General features: G+C 36.8%; 1 protein-coding gene across 2 annotated transcripts in view; it reads right to left on the reverse strand.

Annotated features, from left to right (window-relative positions):
• The window catches only part of sntg2 (syntrophin, gamma 2), a 78,626-nt gene that overhangs the window by 47,034 nt on the left and 5,395 nt on the right, over positions 1-26,197 (reverse strand). For both annotated transcript variants that reach the window (XR_014625758.1, XM_084393581.1), the window contains exons 2-6: positions 6,127-6,264; positions 4,780-4,836; positions 4,453-4,510; positions 2,054-2,097; positions 388-429 (exon numbers count right to left, since the gene is read on the reverse strand). Coding sequence is in view for 1 of the 2 variants with exons in the window: in XM_084393581.1 (XP_084249707.1) it covers positions 388-429; positions 2,054-2,097; positions 4,453-4,510; positions 4,780-4,836; positions 6,127-6,264 (339 nt within the window). In the remaining variant the exon portion in view is untranslated. The remainder of the gene's footprint in view (positions 1-387; positions 430-2,053; positions 2,098-4,452; positions 4,511-4,779; positions 4,837-6,126; positions 6,265-26,197) is intronic.

Consider the following 26,197-nt stretch of genomic DNA (forward strand, 5'->3'; position numbering starts at 1 on the left):
CATACTGATTTTAAGTTTTTTCTCAGGAGGAACATCTAAGCAAGAGCCTCCATTTGATCTCTAGGAGAATAAAACTGAGGCGATGAGCTTCATGTGTGACTTTTCTGTCCTACAGGATGATTTCTGTCAGCTTCTCTCGGACAGAAGCTCGTCATGGCAGCTTGTCTTAGTTAGTCTGTGGCTGCTGAGTGAAATCACTAATCTCATCCTTCAAACCTGCCCATGTGAGTGAGTGTTTCTGCGTGTGATGAATCTACTCACTATCAATTAGTTATAGCTGAGACCATACTGATATAAACACTTTCAGCGGCATCTGATGCACTTTTCATTAATTCTGCATCAATGGCATTTCAAGACCACGGATGAAAGAGCCAATCGAATACTCACGACTTCCTCGTGCGTACACTTCTCCACGTTAATGCCATTGACCTGCATAGAAAAGAGAAGATTTCAGCAGAAATCACATTTAGACATCATGTTAAAAAATAAAGCTAAAAACATATTTGGGTCACATAAAAATAAAATAAAAACATTTTTGCATTCTGACATTATTTGCATTAAAAATAACAACATTTAATCCCAAATTCACTTTAGTTTAATGCAACCTGACATTTTATTTTGCAAAATATTTTGTGTAATTTTTCATACAATACACTACAGTTCAAAAGTCTACATGGCTAAAATGCATTGAGTTTCTGCCATGTGATTGGCTGATTAGATATTTGCATTAAGAAGCAGTTGAACAGGCGTACCCAGGGCCTAAAATGAACACTCGCCAAGCACCAAATGCAAGTAAAAATCGCTGTTGGTGAGTGTATGAAATGGTGTCACTCGCCAGTTGGCCGGTAAAAATGTATGAATTTTAACAATGCATGAACGTAAACAAACGTGAGCAGATTGACGAGCTAGCGCTTCATCATCACGAAAGTTTAAGCCTTGACAAGAAGTCGCGCGTGGTGTGGAAAGTTAAGTGTGTGCAAACATCCGAAGCGCGCGCCCAGAAAGCCGCGTCGTGTGAATGCTAAACTGAGCTCTCTTTCACGTCTTCTTGCCCTTGAGTGGACAAATTCACACAAAATTACATAAAAAAATAGTGAGTATCCTAATAAACATAGTCGGTTATGTCTCAAGTGAACATAAACAGTTGAGAAAGTAAACGCACGTGTGTCAGTATCAGTATATTAGATCGGTGCATTCGCTCTTAAAGGGACAGCAGCCTAATATTCCTGCAGCTGTCTGGGTGCTTAATGTTAATCAAACAACAAAAGACAAAGAACAAATCCCTCACTGCTCTTGAATGAATAACTTTTGTAACTTTAATAAGGATTAATTAATAAGGATGTTTAATTTATACAGGGATGGCTATCTAGTGTTATTTCACATTTCATTACTTTATCTGTACCTGTATCTGTACATTTCTGTACCTGAAAAACCTGAAAAGCATTTCATTTGTAACTTTGTTATCTTGTATTTATATGTTGTTTTGCTTGTAATTTAAATATTTGTTCTTAATTTATTACTATTTACTTGTCTATTGTTTTACATTTATATTACTTAGGCTAGTAGTTTTAGTTTTGGTATCGAAACTGGAAAAGATATTATATTATATCTAAAAAAAATTGGTGTCATTTGGTTTCTTGCCCGGTAAAAAATATATATTTATGGTCGGTAAGTTTTCTAAAGTCACCGGATATTGGCAGGTGTGGCAAAAAGTTATTTTAGGCCCTGGGTGAGCCTAAAAAAGTGGCCGGTGAGTGAAGATAAAGAGCATCAGAGATTCTTGTAACATTCAAAATGAAATAAAACCATTTGTTATAGTTGCACCACAGGAACTAATATTCTATTTCTTGCTCTCTCTCTCTCTCTCTCTGTGTCTCTGTTGCTGTTCCTCTGATTCATACAGAGAGATAAAGGTTAAACCTCCAGTCAAGCTAGAGAAAATGAATCAGAGGGAAGCATCATTAAAATGCAGAGAGAACGCCGGTCTAACACGCACCCTTGACCCCGAGAGCAGCGTAAAGAACGAGAGCGTGCAAAAGCCCAAAACACTAACCTGCAACACGGCGTCTCCGATAAACAGCATCCCAGTCTGATCGGCTGAGGCCCCGGGCCGTCCAGTCAGAGGTTAATGGAAAGATTGGGATATAATTACTCATTTAATGCTTATGCGATGACATGGCAATCAGGATTTGAGTTTGACGAGCATTTCAATCTAGCATTGGCATTAGCAAAGACGTGAAACGCTTTGGGACGAATTTCACACAAATCTGGGTTTTAGTTCAATGCGTTCTAACAAATAAGATGAAACTGCACAAGCTTTCTGATATCGAGCAGCTCTAAGGGTGGATCTATTTCTACACTAAGCATCTCAGCGGGAAGCTAATAAAAACCAATAAAACTGCAAACGCACATGCATAAAGACTTGTACAGTAATTAGCCGTGATTAAAATTACATTTGAACTGTATGGCACGAAACAAAGCTATATTGTTCTCAAAAACCGTAGGATCAGATTCTAATCACACGTTAGCAGCTGCTGTCAGACACTTGCGATGAAAAAACTGTGATGTGAGCAAGTGCTAATTATACGCATATCAAACGGACTACATTTAGGCTGTGCAGTGCATTTATTTTAAATGAAAAACAACAAGAGAAGAGAGTACACTACAAGATTTTACACACTGGGACTAATTTGGCGTACACTGCAAATAATGCAAAAATTATCTTGTATGTTGGTCTTGTTTTCCAGTACATTCTTAAATCAAGATACATTTACTTGAGAAGCAAAATGAGCTATACAATGAGCTAAAGATATTAAGGGCCCTATTTTAACGATCTGAAACGCAAGTATCAAACGCGAAACGCAAATAACTTTGTGGGCGGGTCTCGGGCGCTGTTGCTATTATACCGGCGGGATAAATTACTCTTGCACCCGACGCAAATCTAAAATGTGTTGGTCTGAAGTAGCTTCATTACTCATAGGTGTGGTTTGGGCGTAACGTGAAATAAACCAATCAGAGCGTCATCTCACATTCCCTTTAAGAGCAGGCGCGCTTGTTCCATGGCGGATTGCTATTATAACGGCGGATTTGCCAGACGCACGCCTGGAGCGGTTCACAGCCGAGGAGACCGACGTTCTCGTCAGGGCCGTAAAACACAGAGAAGTGATATTGGGGATGGAGAAACACACCCAAATTAGCTTCGGTTAAACAGGCGTATAATAATTTGGGTAAATGTGTAAGCTAGATTTCTGCCTATTTTTTCACATCTTCATGGACACCACAATGATTTCCCTCGTAAGGAATATTTTTTCCTTGTAATTATGTATGGTTTGCAAAAATGGCAACTGCTGCGTCTGTGTAGATGAGAGGCCAAGCATGCGCCCTTAAAATAGCATCTGTGGCGGAATTGTTTTCTGAAACTGCAAAATAGCACCAGGGAACGTTTGCGCCGGAACACGCCTCCTCTTTTCGCTGAACCGCCCCCGGGAGCGCAAGTTCATTCCCTAATTTACCGACGTGCGTCTGTGGAGGGAAAAGTCTGCTGTGTGTCGGGTGCAAAATAGGAATGAAACATGTCGGTGTACAAAGTCAATTGCGCTGGGTGCAAGATAGGGCCTTAAGTCTTGTTTTTTGAAAGAGTTTCTGAAGGACTACACACTGCTTGAGTCTGTCGACAACAGGACAAATGGAAGAGTGAAAGAACGTTCGCTGTGATCGTCCAGTTTAAACAGTTGGTTTGTGTCTCTCTGCAGACTTCAGGAGGATCCCAGTGTCGGAAACAAGTGGATGGTTTATTTTAAAGGAGGATTATATGTTTGTTCAGAGCATTTGACTGAGGCACAGTGAGTGCAAAAGAAACTTTTGTTGAAAGATGAAGCAGCAAACTGTATTGGATCTGCAGCACAAACTATAAGTTTGAGTGTGTGTTGATTCTGTTTCCTATAAAATAACGATAGCCAATCATAACAGTGGCCGTTTACTGACAAGCCTTGAAGGAGCCTTACTGACAAGTTCCTTAAAAACAGATCATTTTAGACAAAGGCTGAAAATAATAACATATTTTTCTGTCCCTTTGGCAGATATTTGTTCTTGTTTTACACTTAAACTCAAATACATTTTTATAAGAAAACAAGATTTGATATCTTTGCAAATTGCTTCCTAAGTAAATGTATCTTGATTTAAGAATGCATATTTCTATTGGAAGCCAAGACAAAAATATTGAGTAAGAATTTATTTGTTTGCAGTGCAGAAATTATTTTCACTTAGAAACAATTATAAAGAAATGACAAGTAACACATTGAATTAAACATGAAATTTTGATGTAGAAAAACTGAAATAGTTTCCACCCCCCCTCAAACAGTCATTTTCACAGAGCACAAATATTGCGAGTTATTGCTAGCGCTCCGACTACAGATGCCTTACAGCGGATGGGAGGAACTCTTGTCATCTTACCTACTTGATCTTTGAAAATCTTCGAGATGACCACAGGCACTTTATGTTCTGCTCCCCCCTGAAATGCATGAAGGGCCGTCAAGGTAATTCACCTCTGCATCTCACATCAGTCTATTACCAACACTGTTCAAAAGTACAAATCTATTGCCTCATTAAAGATTACTGTGAGTAAATCTAATGAGAGTTGAGCTCAGGTTCCTCTTTGATCTCTAAGACTAATATTGTGCCATGATTATCTGGCCTGCGGAGATATGAGTGAACTACCTGAGCATGTTTAGCTAAGCTCTTTAAAGTCAATGAACAATATTAAAGAAGCAAAAGACCTACTTTGATACTCAGACCGAGACCTCCAGTCACTTGTCTTCGAAGTACAACAGTTCTGTGCTTTAAAAAAGGGGAATTTAGTTGGTAAAATATTCATGGCATCAACTAGATAACAAATAATTAACGAAGTGGTCATATGGCAAGTTTATACAGGTTAAATAAATAAGATTGTTGATGTGTTTAATGTTTAAATTGCATTAAGATTTTAAGATTTTAAAAACCACAACTTTCAAATACAGGTAATATGAGGAAATAATTAATGAATTCACTTGGTAAAATATTCATGGCATCAACTAGATAACAAATAATTAAAGAAGTGGTCATATGGCAACACTTGACTTGAAGCCTAAAGTTTATACAGGTTAAATAAATAAGATTGTTGATGTGTTTAATATTTAAATAGCATTAAAAATAAATGTTACTGTTGATTTGTTTACTGTTTTTTCAAAAAGTCTCAACTTTCATGAATAAATTTAAAAAATAAAAGAAATTTACTGTTGATGTGTTTTATCGCCTGACATTAAAAACAAAATCTCAACTTTTAAATACAGGTAATATCAGGCAAAAGATAAATACATTTTACTAGTGATGTTTAATGTTTGACTATTGATGTTTAAATTTTTTCAAATGTTTTCAAATGTCAAACTTTTATCGAGACATTCAATCAATGAACGCTTATCTTTACTGTAGTGACCTTCACTAGTCTCTGTGGGGGATAGGACAGTCAATTCAGATGGAAACCACTTCATAACACTCATCTAATTCTAATAACATGCAAAGGATTGCAAACAATTTCTCAATAACGAAGATTTATGATGGCCAAAACTTAAAACAACCTCAGAAAGATCATTATTTATTCCATTAGAAAGCTGAGACTTTCCTTTTTACTTTAGGGCCTAAAACTCAAAATGTGTTTCTGGGTCAAAGTGACTCTAAATGACGAAGCAGGTTAGTTATAAATCCAAATATATAACTAGGATTATAAATATGCTCTAAAACTCTCTTGATTATGACTGTATTGGATTCTCCAGCATGCATTGTGCACATTTAATGACTTCCATTGTGTATTGACAGCATAATTTCTGAAATAGCGGCCGTAGCCTTATGCCACATGATGACATTTATGAATGATGATGATGCATCTCATGCTTTGCAAAGCAAACAAAGAAGTGGCGTGTGCTTCTTGACAGCGATGTCAAATGTAATGAAAACTTGTCTAATGCAACAGAACACTCTTCTGCTGCTGACTGTGACGCCCAATGAAGAGAAACGTGCCACTTTAAACAATGATGAAATGACCCGAGTGTGTTTGAATCAGGATCGAGTCGAAGGCAAAGACTCAGTACTTACATTTAAGTGCGAGTCGCCGCCGTGTACACACACCACATCCTGCTTCTGTACGATTAACAGCTCTTTCGTCAACTTTAAGCGAACGTCGTAGGTGTTACTTGTGTGTTTGTCGTACAAAAGGGCAAGTCCGGTTTTTGTCTGTTGGAAAAAAGCACAAAAAAAAATGCACGTTAGTCACTCCCATCATTTAAGTGCATCATTTATGGGATTCAGCACTAAAATTGACAACCGGATTTAGCTGCCGTGTGTACATCTATGGCAATCCGTTTTAACTTTTATTAATTTCTAGGATGTGAATTCTTGATATCAACAATTCAATGTTCACTAGTTCAAATTATAGTTATTGATATCAGGAATTAGATTTATACTAGTAACAATGGCAATTTTTGATATCAGAAATTACATTTCCACTAGTAACAATGCTCATTCTAGATATCAAGAATTGAATTTCAATTAGTAAAAACTATAATTCTTGATATCTGTAATTGTATTTTCACTAGTGAAATGTCATCATAGGCTGCCATTCAAAATCAATTGTTGATATCAAGAATTAGTTGAAATTCCGAATGCACATATCAGCTTTGTATTTCTTACTAGTAGAAATATCATTTTTGATATCAATAATTACATTGTTACTAGTAAAAATGTGAATTCCTGATATCAAGAATTATGTGGTTACCAGTAAAAATGTCTATTCTAGATATCAACAATTGAATTGCTACTAGTAAAAATGTACATTTTTGATATCTGAAAATGTATTTCTGATATCAATATAATTTCAGATATCTAAAATGGCTTTCTTACTAGTAACAATCACATTCATGGTATCAGAAATGAACATTGTCACTAGTGAAAATGGAATTATTGATATCAAAAATAAAGGTTTTTACTAGTAAGAATTGTATTTCTGATATGTGGAAATTCAACTAGTAAGAAATCAATTCTTGATATCAACTTGTTTTTGAATGGCAGCCTATGGTGACATTTCACCAGTGAAAATACAATTACAGATATCAAGAATTACTAGTTGAAATTCAATTATTGATATCTAGAATGAGTATTGTTACTAGTGGAAATGTAATTTCTCATATCAAAAATTGCCATTGTTACTAGTATAAATCTAATTCCGGATATCAATAACTATCATTTGAACTAGTGAAAATTGAATTGTTGATATCAAGAATTCATATCCTGGAAATAAATAAAAGTTAAAACGGCTTGCCATAGTACGTCGCCATTAAGCAACATTAAAAATACTGTATTTGAATTATGCACAATGATCCAAGTCCAAGCGTGTGCAAGAAACTTTTTCAGGTGAACTGTTTCCGTACGGCACTGAGACTGAGATTAATGTAAAAAAGAAATGTTGGGCTTTTATTTTTCTCGTAGTATTTGATTCCACTTTGAGAAGTTGGCACTGTCTTCCACTGAAAGATAATGCAACAGAAAAGTCGCCTGTGGATCTTTCAATTACTTTTGAGTTTTCTCTCAGAGAACCGGCACAGGGACTAAATGAGTGTAGAGAGCAGCGTTAATTCACTTAACCCACAAAACAGTCCCTGGAGGAGCTTCCCGTGGCGGAAAAATACTTTTCGCAATGGAATCAATTACAATCTTTATTCATCACGGTTTCTGTGACTTTCACATCGCCAGAGAAATCTGCCATGAGGATCACTTTCTTCCTCAAGGCCACAATGAATCGCCTCCTGATGGTTTCTGAGAAAAACCGAAGTGGGGTGCTAGAAAAACCACTGAGATGAAGGTACGTGTCTTCACTCGTTCTGACACCAGTCTGTCTCTCTCTCACCAGTTTTTCTCCCATCAGCCCTGAAGGCAAACACATACATTACAGAGCAGATAACAGCAGATTCATGAGAGTAAAAGAAAACGTGTTGCTTCCTGTAAAGAAATTATAAAGTCATATCTTTTACCATTACTTAAGCTCATCAAAATAAAGTAACCAATTTTTCAAAACTTAATTTTATCTAGCAATAACTATAACGATAAATCGTTCTGACAGCCAATCAGAATCCACCCTGCTTTGGGTGGTTGATTATGATTTGACTTTTCTAACTTTAGTTAGTGTGTAATGCTGCTGTTTGAGCATAGTTGTAGCATCTGCAAAGTTACGACGCTCAAAGTTCAGAGCAAAGGGAGATATTTGCTTTTAAAGAAATCGCTTTTTAAGGACTACAACAAACGGCTGGTAGAGACTACACGACATTCCTCCCGGGTTAGTGACATCACTAACCCTAAAATTTACATAAACCCCGCCCCCGGAACACGATTTATAGATTATCAAGACAGAATATGCTAATCAATGACTAGAAGATAACTAGACATACATAAATTCATCAACTAACCATTCAGAAATGTCCTGTTGCTTCTACATGTTGTCACTTCTTCTTGAGTCTCTCCATCATTGTCTGACTCCGGTTTGAACATAAAAGGCTAAACGTTTTTTGAAATTTTCAGTGCGTGTCTGTGTGAGGTAATCGAAGATGCTAACACACACGAGCTCTTGAAGCGTGTGCTAAGAATTTGAATTGTGACCAAGTATTTGAAGGTTGAGCAGCAAGCTCATTGGCTACTGATACAGCAGGAACCAATCAGCTGTGTCCTATAGAGATTGATATTATTGCAAGCAGATTGAGTTAAAGAGTTTTTTAAAGTTAAAAAAAGTTAAAGTTTAACGATGTCTTTACTAACTTTCTGGGATGGCATATCTCGATTACCTAGCAGCCTATGTGAGACAGTGAGACAGCTCTCAGATTTCATCAAAAATATCTTAATTTGTGTTCTGAAGATGAACGAAAGTCTTACGGGGTTGAACAACATGAGGGAGAGTAATTACTGACAGAATTTTCATTTTTGGGTGAACTAACCCTTTAAGGACCCATCATCCTGCGCCATCTACAGTTTCATGACAGAACATCATAGTTATGGTTATTAGTGTGAATAGGCCTTATCAACAGCAGTTTTGCAAAAAAAATTGGATTATAACACATTGTCTACTTTGGTAAAAGTAAAGAACAGTATTCTTGCTTATAGCTAAAAGAAGTTAAAACATTACTGATGTTTTTAGTATGTGAACCATTACAGGCTTGGGAGTGACTTGTATTTTGTACACTCAAAATACACAAAAAATGACTGTGTGATATTTCAGATATTAGAGAAAATGAAGCCCATTGAAATCCTCAATACTCTGCATGTGTTTGCTGGTCCTGTGACAACGACTCTGGTTCTGACAGACCCACCGACCGTCTCTCTGTACTGGCCTAGTTCTCTCTCTGGCACCTACACCGATTCTCCCTTCCCTGGAGACACCGGGATGTAGGTCAAGTGAGTCTCCCGTTAGCTCTACAGGGAGAGGATAATTAATCAAAGTTTGGAGTAGGAGACTGAGTCCTCCCTGCCACTGCACGCGCTCAAGCTTCAGTAAAGGTGAGTTCTTTGCTATTTATACACAGGTACATGGGAATGCCTCAATGTCTCTGGAGAAATCAAGGCCACAACTGTGGTAGTCACGGCTTGATGGTTTGGTAGGAGACTGAAATCCAGATTTGGCCGAAGGATCTGGCTGAGAGTCACCTCTGCATGATGGCTCTCGAGGGCCACTGGGAAAATACAGTCTCTCCAACCAAAATTCATCAAAAAAATCCCCAACAGTAACACCTTACATGGGCAAACAGCTCTCACACTTCCTTCAGCAAATGCAAACATGACCGATATAGATGTTTTTTTTTTTTTGGATGGTCGATGCTGAAATCACTGTTGAAAGCAGATGGCCAATTTATATATAAAGCTGATGCATATACACTATTTAATTTAAAGATAGTAAAAAGACATGCAAAACAACAGCTGAAATGAAATTAATATTTATTTGACATAATTTGTACTAAATTAGAAATAATTTGATACATTAACATGAAAAAAAATCTTTATAAAAGATAATGTAAAATAAGCATTGGCATTGGAAGATGGCAGCTTCTTGATTATGTAATCCAATTAAAGAATCTTTCACAAATAAAGAAATTGTTAAAAAATACATATAGAGTCCGTTTTTATGCAGACTATTCAAAGGATCTCACAGCTGGATTCGCCAAAGTTTGCAATGTTTATGAAATTACACAGACACACACACATATATATATATATATATATATATATGTGTGTGTGTCTGTGTAATTTCATAAACATTGCAAACTTTGGCGAATCCAGCTGTGAGATCCTTTGAATAGTCTGCATAAAAACGGACTCTATATGTATTTTTTAACAATTTCTTTATTTGTGAAAGATTCTTTAATTGGATATATACACACACACACACACACACACACACATGCTTAGGCACTGGCGTTCTCATCACTGTCAAAATAAAAGTCCTATGCACTGTTCGAATAAAAGTCAGATTTTCGACATATATTGGCCAAAGAGAAAAACTTAAAGTGCCGATGCGATAATAAAAACATGCCGTATATCGGCCTTGGCGATGTATCAGTCAACCACTACTTTTCACAATTCATTTTGTTTCAAGAAAAAGTGCCAAAACAAATGAGACTGTGACAGTGAAATACTCCCTAGCACGATATAATATGAATAAATTTGACATCAATATGAAGACTACACTGAAGATGCATTTTAATATTTTGCCTGTGTTGTTGGTTTTCATGTTTTCTACACCGAAGGCCATCTGGAATCAGGAATAACCCAGGAGAAATGCACAGTTGTTTGAAATCAGTGATCAAGTACAGACTTGCTTTTGTAACTTCTAGAATAATTCCCACAGAAAGCTACTGGGACTGGCTGTATAACAGTATATAGCATGCAATGGTATTAATGACATTCTGAGATACAGGGTGTGTATATATATAAATATATATATATATATATATATATATATATATAAGTGCCGTGTGTGAGCGACAAAGAAACATGGAGAAAATAGTTGGACGCTTCCCAAACAAGACAAGGAGGAACTTTAAAGGGTGTGATTTCTGTCAAACTTTTAAAAGCAGAGTTTTCAAAACTCAGAAAAACTCAACAAACTGTGTCCAACCGTCGAAGATGTTTTTTACATTCACTGCACCATTTAAGAAGAAAGGAATAAGCCATAAAAAAAGGTGCCATGTGCTGCTGTGATAAAAAGCTTTTATAAAATTGCATAAAAACTTAATAAAAGAGACATAATCACACATTCTAGCAACACTATTTTGAATGTATCTCAACAAATCAGTTTTACAAAACTTAAATGTGAGACGTGTTATTGGCAGGGTGTGAATTACGGAGGCGTTTAAAACCACACAAATTAGGTTAAATATTTAAAAGGTTGGGGGGGTCTCAAGAAAGTTATTCTTTGTTTCATATTATTGTTTCACTCGGTTTCAAAAGTTTTGGTAATGATAAATGTTCACCAGTTACGGCATGTTTTTTGACGCCAAAAAGATGCTAAAACCAGGCTTACCTTAAGTCTTAAAGGGATAGTTCGGCCAAAAATGATATTAAACCCATGATTTACTCACCCTCAAGCTGTTCGAGATGCATATGTCAATAATTTTTCAGACGAACACATTTTCAGTTATTTTAGAAAATGTCTTAGATCTTTCAGTAGTTATAATGTCAAGTTATGGGGTCCACTCCTTCAAGTCCCAAAAATGTGCATGCATCCTTCACAAAAGTAATCCATCCGGCTCCAGGGGGATAAACGAAGGCCTTCTGAGGGTAATCCGTGCGGTTTTGTCGTACAAATATACATATTTAAAACTTTATAAACGAAAATAACTGGCTTTCGGCAACGGTCGACGCGCGTTCATGGAGATGGATTCTGGCGTATGACGTAGGACGAACGGCTTGAGGGTGAGTAAATCATGAGTTTAATATCATTTTTGCCCGAACTATCCCTTTAAGGACGTATTAAATTGATCAAAAGTGACTAAAGACTTTGACACTGTTACAAACTATTTCGATTTGAACCATCTGTTCATTGAAAAAATCTAAAAACAAACAAATGTATCACAAATTTCCATAAAAATACTAAGCAGCAAAACTGTTTTCAACATTGATAATAATGTTGAAAAACAAATCATCATATTAGAATGATTTCTGAAGAATCATGTGACACTGAAGACTGGAGTAATGATGCTGAAAATTCAGCTTTGATCACAGGAATAAATTACAATATAAAGTATATTCACATAAAAAAAAACAGTAATTTTCAATGGTAATAATATTTCACATTTTTACTGTATTTTTGATCAAATAAATGCAGCATTGGTGAGCAGAAGATACTTCTTTAAAAAACATTGATAAATCTTACAAACCCTATATTTTTTAATGTAGGTTTTAGTGTACAAGACAAATCATGAAAATAGCACACACACACACACACACAAAAAACTAGCTAAGTAGTACCAAAATACAATTAATATTACCTTTACATTTAGCAGACATTTGAACTTTTTTTAATTACTTTTCTTTCTTTTTATTTTATGAACTTGTTGGATGTAAAACAAAAGACTTTTGAAGATTATCAAGAGAACAATTTCCACATGGTTACTTATATAAATACATTTTCATAACATTTCAAACAAGAATAACTCTTGTATTGTGATGCATACCATCAGCACAGTCCAGAATTACTCATAGCATGATATAAGATTTTAGTCATGCCGCCCACCTCATCTACTCCTGTCTGAAAATGACCTTATCAAGTGACAAAACTACATTTGTTAGATCTGTGATTTTGAATGCCTTTAAGGTCAATTATCTGCTTCAAACGATGATTACTTTTAAGTGTTTGCCGTTGTAATTGTGAAATATTGCCTCTAATTTGAATTCACTACAAAGGCGGACGAGAGCGCCACTGGACAGCTTCAATCAAGATAATAATTAGAAGAAGAATGAAGGTCAACTGCTGTCTGGAGATCAGATCACAGCCGATGTTACACCGCTCCAGGGCTGGAACGCAGACACACGGATATTGTCTTTTCCCCAGACAACAGGGTGGGCGTAGTAGTCGATATAGACGCTTTTGGGCAGAAGATTTCAAGCCTGTACCTCTTGCAATCATAAAAGCATTTGAAAGGGAAATATCCGAGTTGAATGAGCCGCATAACCATTACATTACATGCACTGCAAAAAATTGTTTTCATTAAAAAGTATTTTTGTCATTTTGCAGCACAAATATCTAAGCTTTTTAAATCAAGATACGTTTACTTGAGAAGCAAAATTACTTTAGAAAAAAATAATAATCATTTTTGAGCATAGACCTGAAAATGAAATTTCCAACTTAAACTGTCATAATTCTTGAATGCTTCGGAGCACAGACTTGAGTTTAGTCTCTTTTTAAAGATGACACTTGGCAGAATATTGCTGAAGTGAAAAAGTAATAAGAAAAAAAAACTAAAAAAAAGTTATAGAAGTTTAAATTAATTATTATGAAAAATGCACAAAAATACTCTTTATAAATTTTTTTATATGATATATACATTTTCCAAAATATGTTCTACTCTAAAATTGTGGGGAAAAAAATAAATCAAAAGTTGTGTTCCAAATCTGAGGTTGATATCTCAAAAATTTGCTTTTAATAATTCATTACATTTATATAGTGCTTTTCTCAGCACTCAAAGCGCTTTACATAGAAGGGGAATCTCCTCAACCTCCACCAGTGTGAAGCTCCACCTGGATGATGCGACGGCAGCCATACTGCGCCAGAACGCCCACCACACACCAGCTTACTGGTGGAGGAGAGACAGAGTGATGAAGCCAATCAGTATATGGGGATGATTAGAAGGCCATGATTACACAGCGGTGTAAGACTGGAGAAACTGGAAGAACTGGAAGAGATGGCTACTCTCCGAGAAAACAAAGAAAATTAACATTTGAACTCTCTTGCTATATTACCATCCCCATTCAAGACACGATCACACCTGAGTTGATCACCTCCCAATTTACACATCTTTCCCTTCACCCATCCCTACCTGAATTCACCCAAACATCTATATGGTTTAATATGAACAATTATCATACAGTATTATACATGTTTGGTATCATTTGAAATGTCTCAGTGCGACTGGTACAAAGGTCTCATTCCCACAGAAGTAAACCAAAAAGGTAATAAGGTGTGGAGAGTTTAGAGATATCTTGTTAACAGCTGTGGGTCTGCCCCCATGTAAATCAACCTCTGTCCCCAGTAAGTCTGGGACGGTGATTAATGCAAATTCCCACTGTGAACTCATGTTTACATTTGAAAAGAGGTTTCTGCCTTGGTCTGAGTATTTAGGGAGATTTGTAGCTCAAATTAGCCTGTGAGTGGCCGAGACTCTCAGCATCATGTATTTTCTGATGTCAGGTTCGCATCTTTTCTCTTTATTCCAGAGCATTAGATGTTTTGTATTTATTATCTTTGAACTGAATATTATGAAATTGGCATGATACATTTACCTGACATAATAAAATGTTACATTTGATTTTACTCCGACTGACTCTGAAATTGTTTTCCCAAGTATATTAAACAGATTTGTATGTTCCCGCAAGTTAAATCTGAGGTGTGTCTTATCTCTGTTTTAATGTAATGTTACTTTAGATAAGTGTATGTGGAAAACCACGGCATGGCCAATCCAAAGCTATTATAAGAGAAGTAAAGTTGGTTGACTTTGAATCTGTAGTAGTGGCCATACCTCTACTGAAGTAAACATTACTTTAAATTCAAGTGTATGCAAAATAATGGGGGCTATATAAAAGTATCTTTGATTGTGTAAGCGTGAATGCATCATCTCAGGAATACAGCAATTACCTCTGTTTAGTGACCAAAGCTGGCGAGATTGTGATCGTGAGACCCGCGTTAAACAGAAGACGTGAGGACCTCTGAGCGACATAGTTTCCTAATCTGAACAGGTAAAATAGAAGTAAAGTTAAAAAGAATAATCAAACATTCACTCACTTTTAATGATGCTCAGATATCATTAAAACCTTTTTCATTTATGGACTCAGATGAAATAACGAGGTAATACATGATAAAATGTATTTCATTTAATCTTGTTGTGTTGCGTAAAAAAAAGACAGTAACGCGCAGAAACCTTCCCCGTATTATTGGAGACCGCCATTGGACTGATATACAGGCTTACAGAGGCCACTGGGAAAATTTGGCCAGAATGTCGGGGGTTACACCCCTACTCTTTCAAAAGACATCCTGGGATTTTTAATGACCACAGAGAGTCAGGACCTCGGTTTAACGTCTCATCCGAAGGACGGTGCTCTTTAACAGTATAGTGTCCCCATCACTATACTGGGGCATTAAGACCCACAAAGACCACAGGGTGAGCGCCCCTTTCTGGCACTAACCCCTCACTAACACCTCTTCCAGCAGCAACCTGGTTTTCCCAGGAGGTCTCCCATTCAGGTACTAACCAGACTCAACCCAGCTTAGCTTCAGGGGGCAACCAGTCTTGGCTACAGGGTGATATGCCTGCTGGCTTTTTAGTAAAGGCCCGTTCACACCAAGGATGATAACTAGAAAGAAAACAATAAAGATATAGTTTTAAAAATCATTCTCAATATTAGAGAATAACAGAGTTCACACCACAGCTATAAAGATAACAGCACAGAGAAACAATATCGATGGAATAACGTTCAGAATGATTTTATCCAGCTGATGAATGATAAAAATACTGACAGCCAATCAGAATCCACCCTGCTTTAAAGAGCTCAAGCATTTAAAGTGGCAGATGAAAATAAAGGACAATATCGTAACTGGTGTGGACGCTAAAGTTATCTTTATAGTTATCGTTGTTGGTGTGAACGGGCCTTAAGATTTAGTTTGGCCGCAGTACCAAAAGTTATCACTAGATGAAATTTGTCTCCCATTAATTTCCAATGTGCTCAGTTTTGACCGCGAACAATACGAATGTGACAATTTTTTTCAGGACCATTTAACATTTACGAATCATGTCCATAATTTTATGTGTGTGTTTTCAAAACCTTTACCAAGTTTCATGCCATTCATGCCATTTTTCAAAAACAAAACAAAAAACAACTTTATGGTCAAAAATGACCGAAGAGCACCAGAGGGTTAAATATTTCTTGCCCAACACATACGCAGAATAAAGGGGCGGGGCCTGGTTGAGTTAGTTAGCAGTGTGTTGAAACTGGCGGTTATGGTAAGGGGCGGGACATTTCCCAAACACACTCGAAGCGCTCGACCAATTGGTCCAGCTGGACCTTCAACTTAAGCACTTCAACACAATGGATTTCTTCAGTAATGTGCAGCAATTTTTGTCTATTGCATTTACAATTGTAATTGTCATGTATTCACAGAATCAGTGAATTAAAAAAAAGAAATCCTGCATTGCATTCCATTATTATCCCATGTAGATTATAATCTCATATTTCATTCAATGCTGTAAAGTATTGATCAAAATTTACATTTTACATTTACATTTACATTTATTCATTTAGCTGACGCTTTTATCCAAAGCGACTTACAATTGCTATATATGTCAGAGGTCGCACGCCTCTGGAGCAACTAGGGGTTAAGTGTCTTGCTCAGGGACACATTGGTGTCTCACAGTGGATTCGAACCCGGGTCTCTCACACCAAAGGCAAGTGTCTTATCCATTGCGCCACACCACACCACACCACACCACACCACACCACACCACCATTTAAGATGAGCAACATTCTAAAATCATGTTGTAGAACATTCCAGGTCGGTCACTGGTTACATTAGAAAGCAGCCGCTATCTAGGCTTTGGATCAGTGCTAATAACAGGACAAATCAACTGTCTGGCTCATCTAGCACTGGCAGGTTGTCTTCCAGGAGACTGAAAATATGTATTTGCAGGTGACAGGGTTGAGGTGACAGGATTAAACCTGAAGACTTGGAGATATAATCTGTCAATCACAAAGGGATTTTATGATACAAATAAAAACTTTGCCTTTAGAGGTACAACAGCTTGTCACTGGTTCAGTATCCTTAAAAGGACATCTTTGTACCTTTATTACTCCTAAAAGGTGCATATTAGTACCTTAGAGTATTACGGTATTAAGGTACTATGAACCTTTTTGTGGTAAAAAGGTACAAAGATGTCCTTTTAAGGAGTGACAAGTTGTTGCTAGATAAAATTTTACACCTTTTTATTTTGTGTGAGAGTGTTCTTTATGTACTGCAGCTCAGTTTGATTTTCTAATTCTACCCTTCGACCTTTATAGCTCTCCGCAATCAGGAACTAAACAGGGGTGCGTTTCCCAAAAGCATCGTTAGCCAACTATGTTCGCAAGTTTCGTCGTTATCAGCATAGTTCAACGAGTCAGTGTTTCTCGAAACCATCGTTCTAACGAACATTCACAAACAGCATCGCAAAGTTGTGTGTTTGGAGCGACAGATCTCGAGCTGTGGTTAGAAGCAGAGTTTCTTGTTTGCATGACATGTGGACTCAATAAATCCTTATCTTGAGCAAAATAAGCAAGCTGACATTCAGTGCAACCTGTGTCTTTTATTTAGAATACATACAAATGTCATTTACGTGTTTTAGTTTGTGAAGAGATTTAAAGCGTTGTTTTTGAAGAGTGTGCATGTGTGAACGTGCTCTACTATGTATGAACGAGCCTATGATTGAATCTGGAAATAAAGCAAAATAACTGAGAAAAATGAGAAATAGTCCTCAGATGTCATGTCTGTAATTAATATCAAAACATCTAGCGTTAATTCGATCTCAAACAGATTCATTAGAAGAAGTTATTAGTCCACTACGTGCGTGACGTCATAAACCAACGTGAGTGAACGACCAATTTGCGACAATATGGTTTCGGGAAACAGTCGTGACTAACTAGTTGATTTCTTCATCGATGCATCGTACTATAGTAGTGAAGCAGCGAGTTACAGCGTTACTGACAGACTGGGAAGAGAGGAGCTGCAACAATGGAGAATATGAGGAAAATAATGTTTTTTGAACATTCAAGCAAAAAAAACTATTCTAGTAGAGCCCAAAAACAAAATCAACACTGTAAAAGGGCATAATAATCATAAGTTAGTTTTGATACATTTTACAGAAAACAAGAGTTAGGCCTACATTTTGCTTTACATCTTGATTAAGGAATGTTTAGATATTTGTACTGAAAAACAAGACAAAAATACTAAAAAGGGCTGTCCTGACTGTTCAGATATCGAAGACGTGTGATTCACAGAGCTGAGGTTGAAGCGAGCGCCACAGACGTTCAGATGATCTAGAAAGTGGCAGCGGACGACACACAGATCTATCAAATGACCCTGATGGCCACCGTGAAGCTGCAGGCTGGAATAAACTCAATAGATTCTCATCGCATCGGCAGGGAATCTCAACCACGGCGTTGAAGACCTTATTACCGTATCAGCCAGAAATCTTTCGAGCAGAATCTGAGCAGAAGAGTGACGCTGGGTGATCCATTATCATTATTTACTCTTCTCAACATCAACTACAGCAGCACAGCGAGTTAACCCGGAGAAAACAGCATTTGCAACACATTTAACCCTATACTGTATCATATTTGATACATGAATGTCTAAAAATGATCAACATGATCTGAAAAACCTGTTGCACACACACTACTGCAAGATAGTTTAGACTTGTTTAGCAAATAAAAGGCCTGTAATTGTACAAAGTTGTCTTTTTGATGTGAAATCTTTACTGATTTTTATAATGTACACGGAAGAATAACTTTTATATTGTTAGCAATATTTCAAGATGAACACTTACTGGGACTGAACTTTATTATCCATACATCATTTTTTTGAAAAATCACAAGTCTGATTTACATTTTGATTACTTTTTGTCCATATAAATCAGCATCTGCACCAAATTGCATATTTTTGCTCACACTATAAATAGAGACAAAAAAAAGTCTGGTGCATCAAATATGATACTTAACAAAAACACATATGCAACTATGATTTAAGATTATTTATGATCTAACATTTATGATTATTATCAATGTTGAATCATGCGTTAAAATGATCAAAGTGACAGTAAAGGCATTTCTATTGTTTAAAAAGATTTCTATTTCAAATAAATGTTTTTCTTTTTACCTTTCTATTAATCAAAGAATCCAAAAATGTATCAGGGTTTCCACAAAAATATTAAGTATGCAAAAATGGTTTTCAACATTGATAAAAAATAAGAACCATTATTAATAATTGAGAACCAATAATAACTGATAATAACTGAGCACAAAATCAGCAAAACTAAATTTCTGAAGGCTCATGTGACACTGAAGACTGGAGTAATGATGCTGAAAATTCAGCTTTGATCACAGGAATAAATCACATTTTAACATATATTAACATAGAAAATAGCTATTTTAAAATGATAATTATATTTCACAATACTACTTTTTTTTACTGTATTTTTGATCAAATAGCAGCCTTGGTGAACTTACTGTAAGAGACTTCTTTCAAAAACATTTTTAAATCTTAATGTTTCCAAACTTTTGCTGTAAAAGTTCCAAACCGGTGTCTGTATTGAGTCAAACACTTTTGCATGATGACAAGAGAACTAACAAGACAACTGAACTGATATAATCCATGTACTGCTAGTCAAAAGTTTGGACAGACTCACAGTGTTAATTATAACTATTTTCTACATTTATGTTAAAATAAATATGGCGATAGCAACAGCAAGGTCGTGGGTTCAAATCCAAGGAAACACGTGTACTGATATAAATCCACATTTCAAGTCACTTTAGATTTAATCATCCGTCAAATACATAAATAAACTATTTAGAAGACTTTATTTAATTCCCTGCAATTCCAATTAGACCTCCAAAGAACATTTTTTATACTCTTTTTTGTCCATTAAACTCGCTTACAAAGCCTATCAAATGCCTCAACTCTTTTAGCCAATGGCATCTGTTTCAGTCTATTCAGACTCAACTATGGTCATTCGTCCTTGTGAAGTGTGTCTCATCAGTCGGCAAAACGCTTTCATTAAAAGACCCTGAAGATGAACTACAACTATAAAATCATCTGCGTGTTTCAAGTTTAACAGTTTCGAGTTTCATGTTTCAGTGAGGACAGTAAGAGTTTCACTTATTAAATGAGTAAACCTTTATCAATCAATTTCAAAAAGGTTGATGAGTTGAAGGGTTGGTAAGATTTTTAATGTTTTTGAAAGTCTCTTCTGCTCAAAAATACAGTAAAACTGTGGAATATTATTATTAATTAAAATAACTGTTTTCTATGTGAATATATTGTAAAATGTAATTTATTCCTGTGATCAAAGCTGAATTTTCAGCATCATTACTCCAGTCTTCAGTGTCACATGATCCTTCAGAAATCATTCTAATATGTGGATTTGCTGCTCAAGAAACATTTATGATTATAATTATCACGGTTGAATTAGTCACGGAATACATAAAGACGGGGAATACATAGAATAATCTTTAGGGCCCTATATTTTAACGATCTGAAACGCAAGTATCAAACGTGAAACGCAAGTAACTTTGTGGGCGGATCTCAACAAATTCAAAATGTGTTGGTCTGAAGTAGCTTCATTACTCATAGGTGTGGTTTGGGCGTAACGTGAAATAAACCAATCAGAGCGACATCTCACATTCCCTTTAAGAGCAGGCGCGCTTGTTCCATGGCGGATTGCTATTATAACGGCGGATTTGCCAGTCGCACGCCAGGAGCGGTTCACAGCCGAGGAGACCGACGTTCTCGTCAGGGCCGTAAAACACAGAGAAGTGACATTGGGGATGGAGAAACACACACAAATTAGCTTCGGTTAAACAGGCGTATGATAATTTGGGTAAATGTGTAAGCTAGATTTATGCCTATTTTTTCACATCTTCATGGACACAACAATGATTTCCCTCGTGTGGTAATATTTTTCCTTGTAATTATGTATGGTTTGCAAAAATGTGAACTGCTGCTTCTGTGTAGATGAGAGAAGCAAAGTGTGTGTGTTGTGCACACGCTACATTATGGCCAAGCATGCGCCCTTAAAATAGCATCTGAACGCGCCACTGACTTTAGACGAGGTTTCTCCTGGTCTGTGGAGGAATTGTTTTCTGAAACTGCAAAATAGCACCAGGGAACGTTTGCGCCGGAACACACCTCCTCTTTGCACTGAACCGCCCCGGGAGCGCAAGTTCATTCCCTAATTTACCGACGTGCGTCTGTGGAGGGAAAAGTCCGCTGTGTGTCGGGTGCGAAATAGGAATGATACATGCGTCGGTGTATGAAGTCAATTGCGCTGGGTGCAAGATAGGGCCCTTAAAGGGATAGTTCACTTTGAAATAAAATTTTGGTATGTTTTAGCTTACCTCAAGGGCATCCAAGATGTAGGTGTCTTTGTTTCCGCAGTAGTTTCAATTTTGATATTTTTAGGTCAAACCGTTCTTGTCTGTCAGTCATATAATGCAGGTCTATGGTCACCACCTCAAAGAGCATGCACAGAGAAGTCCAAATTAAACAATTCCCCATCGTAAGTACACATTGATGGCCTAAGACACGAAACGAGCGGTTTGTGTGAGAAAACGAACAGTATTTATATCGTTTTTACCTCTTGTACAGAACTACGTCCAAGTGATCTGAAGCCAGAACGCGCGCACACGTCACACACCAGGAAGCGCGCGCGCCCTCAGATCAGGAAAAACCCCACTAACATTAACGATGACCAACATCACACTTGAAGCAAACAGGAAGTATTTATACACAAGGAAAATGAGGGAAGTACACAGGAACAGCTGGACAAAGATTAACTAATCAGTAACCATAGGAACTAATGAGAACTAATATAGAAATTACAGGAACTAACTAAACAGAACATAATCAAGAAAGACCATTCTCAATGGCCCTGTCCCAAATGGCACCCTAAGCACTCGTGGTCTTCCTACGCATCCGCACTTTCGTGATGTAACGCCGCTTTGACTGTCGGGAAGAAGTCTGCTGTGGCAAAAGTGTGCATCGAGGGCACATATCGACCGCAAAGGGGGCGCTCGCGAGCACCCTTCTGAGGCCTAAAAATGACAAATGGGACACCCCACGGACTTCACGGACACGCGCACGTGGCAGCCATTGTAAGTCCACAAGACCGAAAGTGCATATGAAGTGTGCCATTTGGGACAGGGCCAATGTTAGAAACAGTTTTTGCTACTTAGCCCTCTGGTGCTCTTCGGTCAGTTTTGACTGAAAAATTTTACGTTTTGTTTTTTTAGAATTGTTTACTTCATCGGAAGTATTTCCAAAGTACTTCATTGCTCGCGGTCAAAATCGAATTTTTTGAGATATCAACCTCGAATCTGGAACTCAGGCTGTTTAAATATATGGCTTTGATTTTCTCATATTTTTAGAGTAAAACGTGTTTTGGAAAATGTATTTTTCATGTACAATTTAATCATATTAAAATGTAATAATTTATTTTTCATAATAATAAACTTAAACTTATATATATATATATATATATATATATATATATATATATATATATATATAGTGAGGAAAATAAGTATTTGAACACCCTGCTATTTTGCAAGTTCTCCCACTTAGAAATCATGGAGGGGTCTGAAATTGTCATCGTAGGTGCATGTCCACTGTGAGAGACATAATCTAAAAAAAAAAAAATCCAGAAATCACAATGTATGATTTTTTAACTATTTGTTTGTATGATACAGCTGCAAATAAGTATTTGAACACCTGAGAAAATCAATGTTAATATTTGGTACAGTAGCCTTTGTTTGCAATTACAGAGGTCAAACGTTTCCTGTAGTTTTTCACCAGGTTTGCACACACTGCAGGAGGGATTTTGGCCCACTCCTCCACACAGATCTTCTCTAGATCAGTCAGGTTTCTGGGCTGTCGCTGAGAAACACGGAGTTTGAGCTCCCTCCAAAGATTCTCTATTGGGTTTAGGTCTGGAGACTGGCTAGGCCACGCCAGAACCTTGATATGCTTCTTACAGAGCCACTCCTTGGTTATCCTGGCTGTGTGCTTCGGGTCATTGTCATGTTGGAAGACCCAGCCTCGACCCATCTTCAATGCTCTAACTGAGGGAAGGAGGTTGTTCCCCAAAATCTCGCAATACATGGCCCCGGTCATCCTCTCCTTAATACAGTGCAGTCGCCCTGTCCCATGTGCAGAAAAACACCCCCAAAGCATGATGCTACCACCCCCATGCTTCACAGTAGGGATGATGTTCTTGGGATGGTACTCATCATTCTTCTTCCTCCAAACACGTTTAGTGGAATTATGACCAAAAAGTTCTATTTTGGTCTCATCTGACCACATGACTTTCTCCCATGACTCCTCTGGATCATCCAAATGGTCATTGGCAAACTTAAGACGGGCCTTGACATGTGCTGGTTTAAGCAGGGGAACCTTCCGTGCCATGCATGATTTCAAACCATGACGTCTTAGTGTATTACCAACAGTAACCTTGGAAACGGTGATCCCAGCTCTTTTCAGGTCATTGACCAGCTCCTCCCGTGTAGTTCTGGGCTGATTTCTCACCTTTCTTAGGATCATTGAGACCCCACGAGGTGAGATCTTGCATGGAGCCCCAGTCCGAGGTAGATTGACTGTCATGTTTAGCTTCTTCCATTTTCTAATGATTGCTCCAACAGTGGACCTTTTTTCACCAAGCTGCTTGGCAATTTCCCCGTAGCCCTTTCCAGCCTTGTGGAGGTGTACAATTTTGTCTCTAGTGTCTTTGGACAGCTCTTTGGTCTTGGCCATGTTAGTAGTTGGATTCTTACTGATTGTATGGGGTGGACAGGTGTCTTTATGCAGCTAACGACCTCAAACAGGTGCATCTAATTTAGGATAATAAATGGAGTGGAGGTGGACATTTTAAAGGCAGACTAACAGGTCTTTGAGGGTCAGAATTCTAGCTGATAGACAGGTGTTCAAATACTTATTTGCAGCTGTATCATACAAATAAATAGTTAAAAAATCATATATTTTGATTTCTGGATTTTTTATTTATTATTATGTCTCTCACAGTGGACATGCACCTACGATGACAATTTCAGACCCCTCCATGATTTCCAAGTGGGAGAACTTGCAAAATAGCAGGGTGTTCAAATACTTATTTTCCTCACTGTATATATATATATATATATATATATATATATATAAACTTTTTAAAAGAACAATCAGCAATAATTGTCGAATAAGTACACTGTAAAAAATGATTTTTTTGGTGAAGTAAATACTACTGAAAAAAAAACAATGTAATTTACATGAAAAAGTTAGTTCAGGCAAGAATTAAAAAAACTAAGTAAATTCCATATCAGTACTTAATTCAAGCGAGTAGAAATGAAAGCGTAAATATCAACTCAATACAATTAAGTAAAAATTACTCAACTTTTCTGATACTGGGGTTCCCATCATGCACTGGACCTTGAATAATTAATGAGGTTGATTTTTCACTGTTTTCCAGCTGTATTTACACTGTTTTATCATTGCTTTTGTTGTCAGGATTAGTAACTTGCCATTTTGTGACATTTCGAGTAAATTTTCTGCTCAAAATGACACATTCAAACACAAAAATGATCCATCAAATGTTACCGTCATTGTGTATTGTCTAGCAAGTACTGAGGTCTTTGCATTCACATGAGGCTTAACATCTGACATAATGTAGTATAAATTACTTAGATAATCTAAGTAAAACACATACTATAATTGTCTGGTATAATTCAATATTATTGTTTGAGTGAAATGTAATGCAAAGGAAATTTCAACTAAATCGATATTAATCAACCTTTTACTAGCCAAGTTAAAATTACTTATTTTCTTTGTTACTTTCGCTTAACTAGGTTAAGTAAAGTTTACTTAATTCCATATTCCAAGTAAATTTAACTTAAAGATTTCTAATTAAAGCTACTGATAAATATGTTTAGGTTTTTACTTGGCAAACTTTGTAAATTTACTAGCATTTTCTGAGTGAAAAAACTTAGCAAGCTTTTTTCAAGTAAATCCTACTCCAAATATTTTTTTCAGTGTATGTAAAATAAAAGTATACATCTCTTTAAAAGAAAAGAAAATCTTACTTTTGAACCTAAACTTTTGAACAGTTATAGTATAGTATGTGTTTGGCCACACAGTGAAGCAAAATTGACAGAATCCTCTTCAGCTTAAGTGTAACATCTCAGTATTTTGACACTGCTGGGAACAAAGGCTTTGCTTTGTATTCTAACCCTTTATGTTTTTATGTAAATCCTCACAGCCCACACACAGTATGGAAAAACATAATTCTGTGCACCCAATGCTTCAGCGCAGTAAGTATTATCAGTAAAGGTCAAAGCCAATTTCAGCATGGAACTCAATATTTCATATGACCAGTTCTGCATCAATAACTAACTAATTAATAAAACGCACCTTCTTGATTATCTCACAATCAGCGATCACAGCATCCTCACTTTTCTTTTCTCAAAAAATGGCAATCATCAAACTCAGTGGAGAATGAAGAAACATTAGGCGAGGTAAGTTTCCAAATATGAAATGGAGCTCATTAAAATTCATACCTGTCGTGAATCATAATGGAAATGAAAAGGCAAGGCTGGGCTCGGTGACAAAGACGTGGTGAATAAGAACTGTCTTTTTACAGGGTGAGTAAACATTTCAGGACAGTATTAATAGAGTGATTCAAGAATAATGGCTGATCATTTAAAAGCCAAACATGTAGTACGGCTCGTGTTCACGTCAAAGACAGAGATATTAAACGCTGATTCGCAGATAAAGACGACACCCAACAGGTCACATGCAGTTTTATATTAAGGTTGACTAATTGCCCAGCTGTGACTCTGTTACAATCTGTCATGTCATGCTGGAAGTAAATCACCGGCCCCAGGGACCGATCGCGATAGATTTGTGTTTCAGCAGAGCCGAAAATGGCGAAACGCTGTGCATCAAATTCATTATGTTCAGAATAGAATTATTAGTAGTGCTTGTGAAACCAAGTATTAACCCTGTAAAGACTGACATATGAACAAAATAGTCAGATCAAAGTCCTTTTATTGAACCTTTGAACAAAATCACACACAAAAAATGTGTTTTTTGTCGAATATCATATTTGATACATCAGGCTTTTTATGGCTC

Source organism: Rutilus rutilus (genome assembly GCF_951802725.1).
Source record: "Rutilus rutilus genome assembly, chromosome: 21".
Lineage (NCBI taxonomy): Eukaryota > Metazoa > Chordata > Actinopteri > Cypriniformes > Leuciscidae > Rutilus > Rutilus rutilus.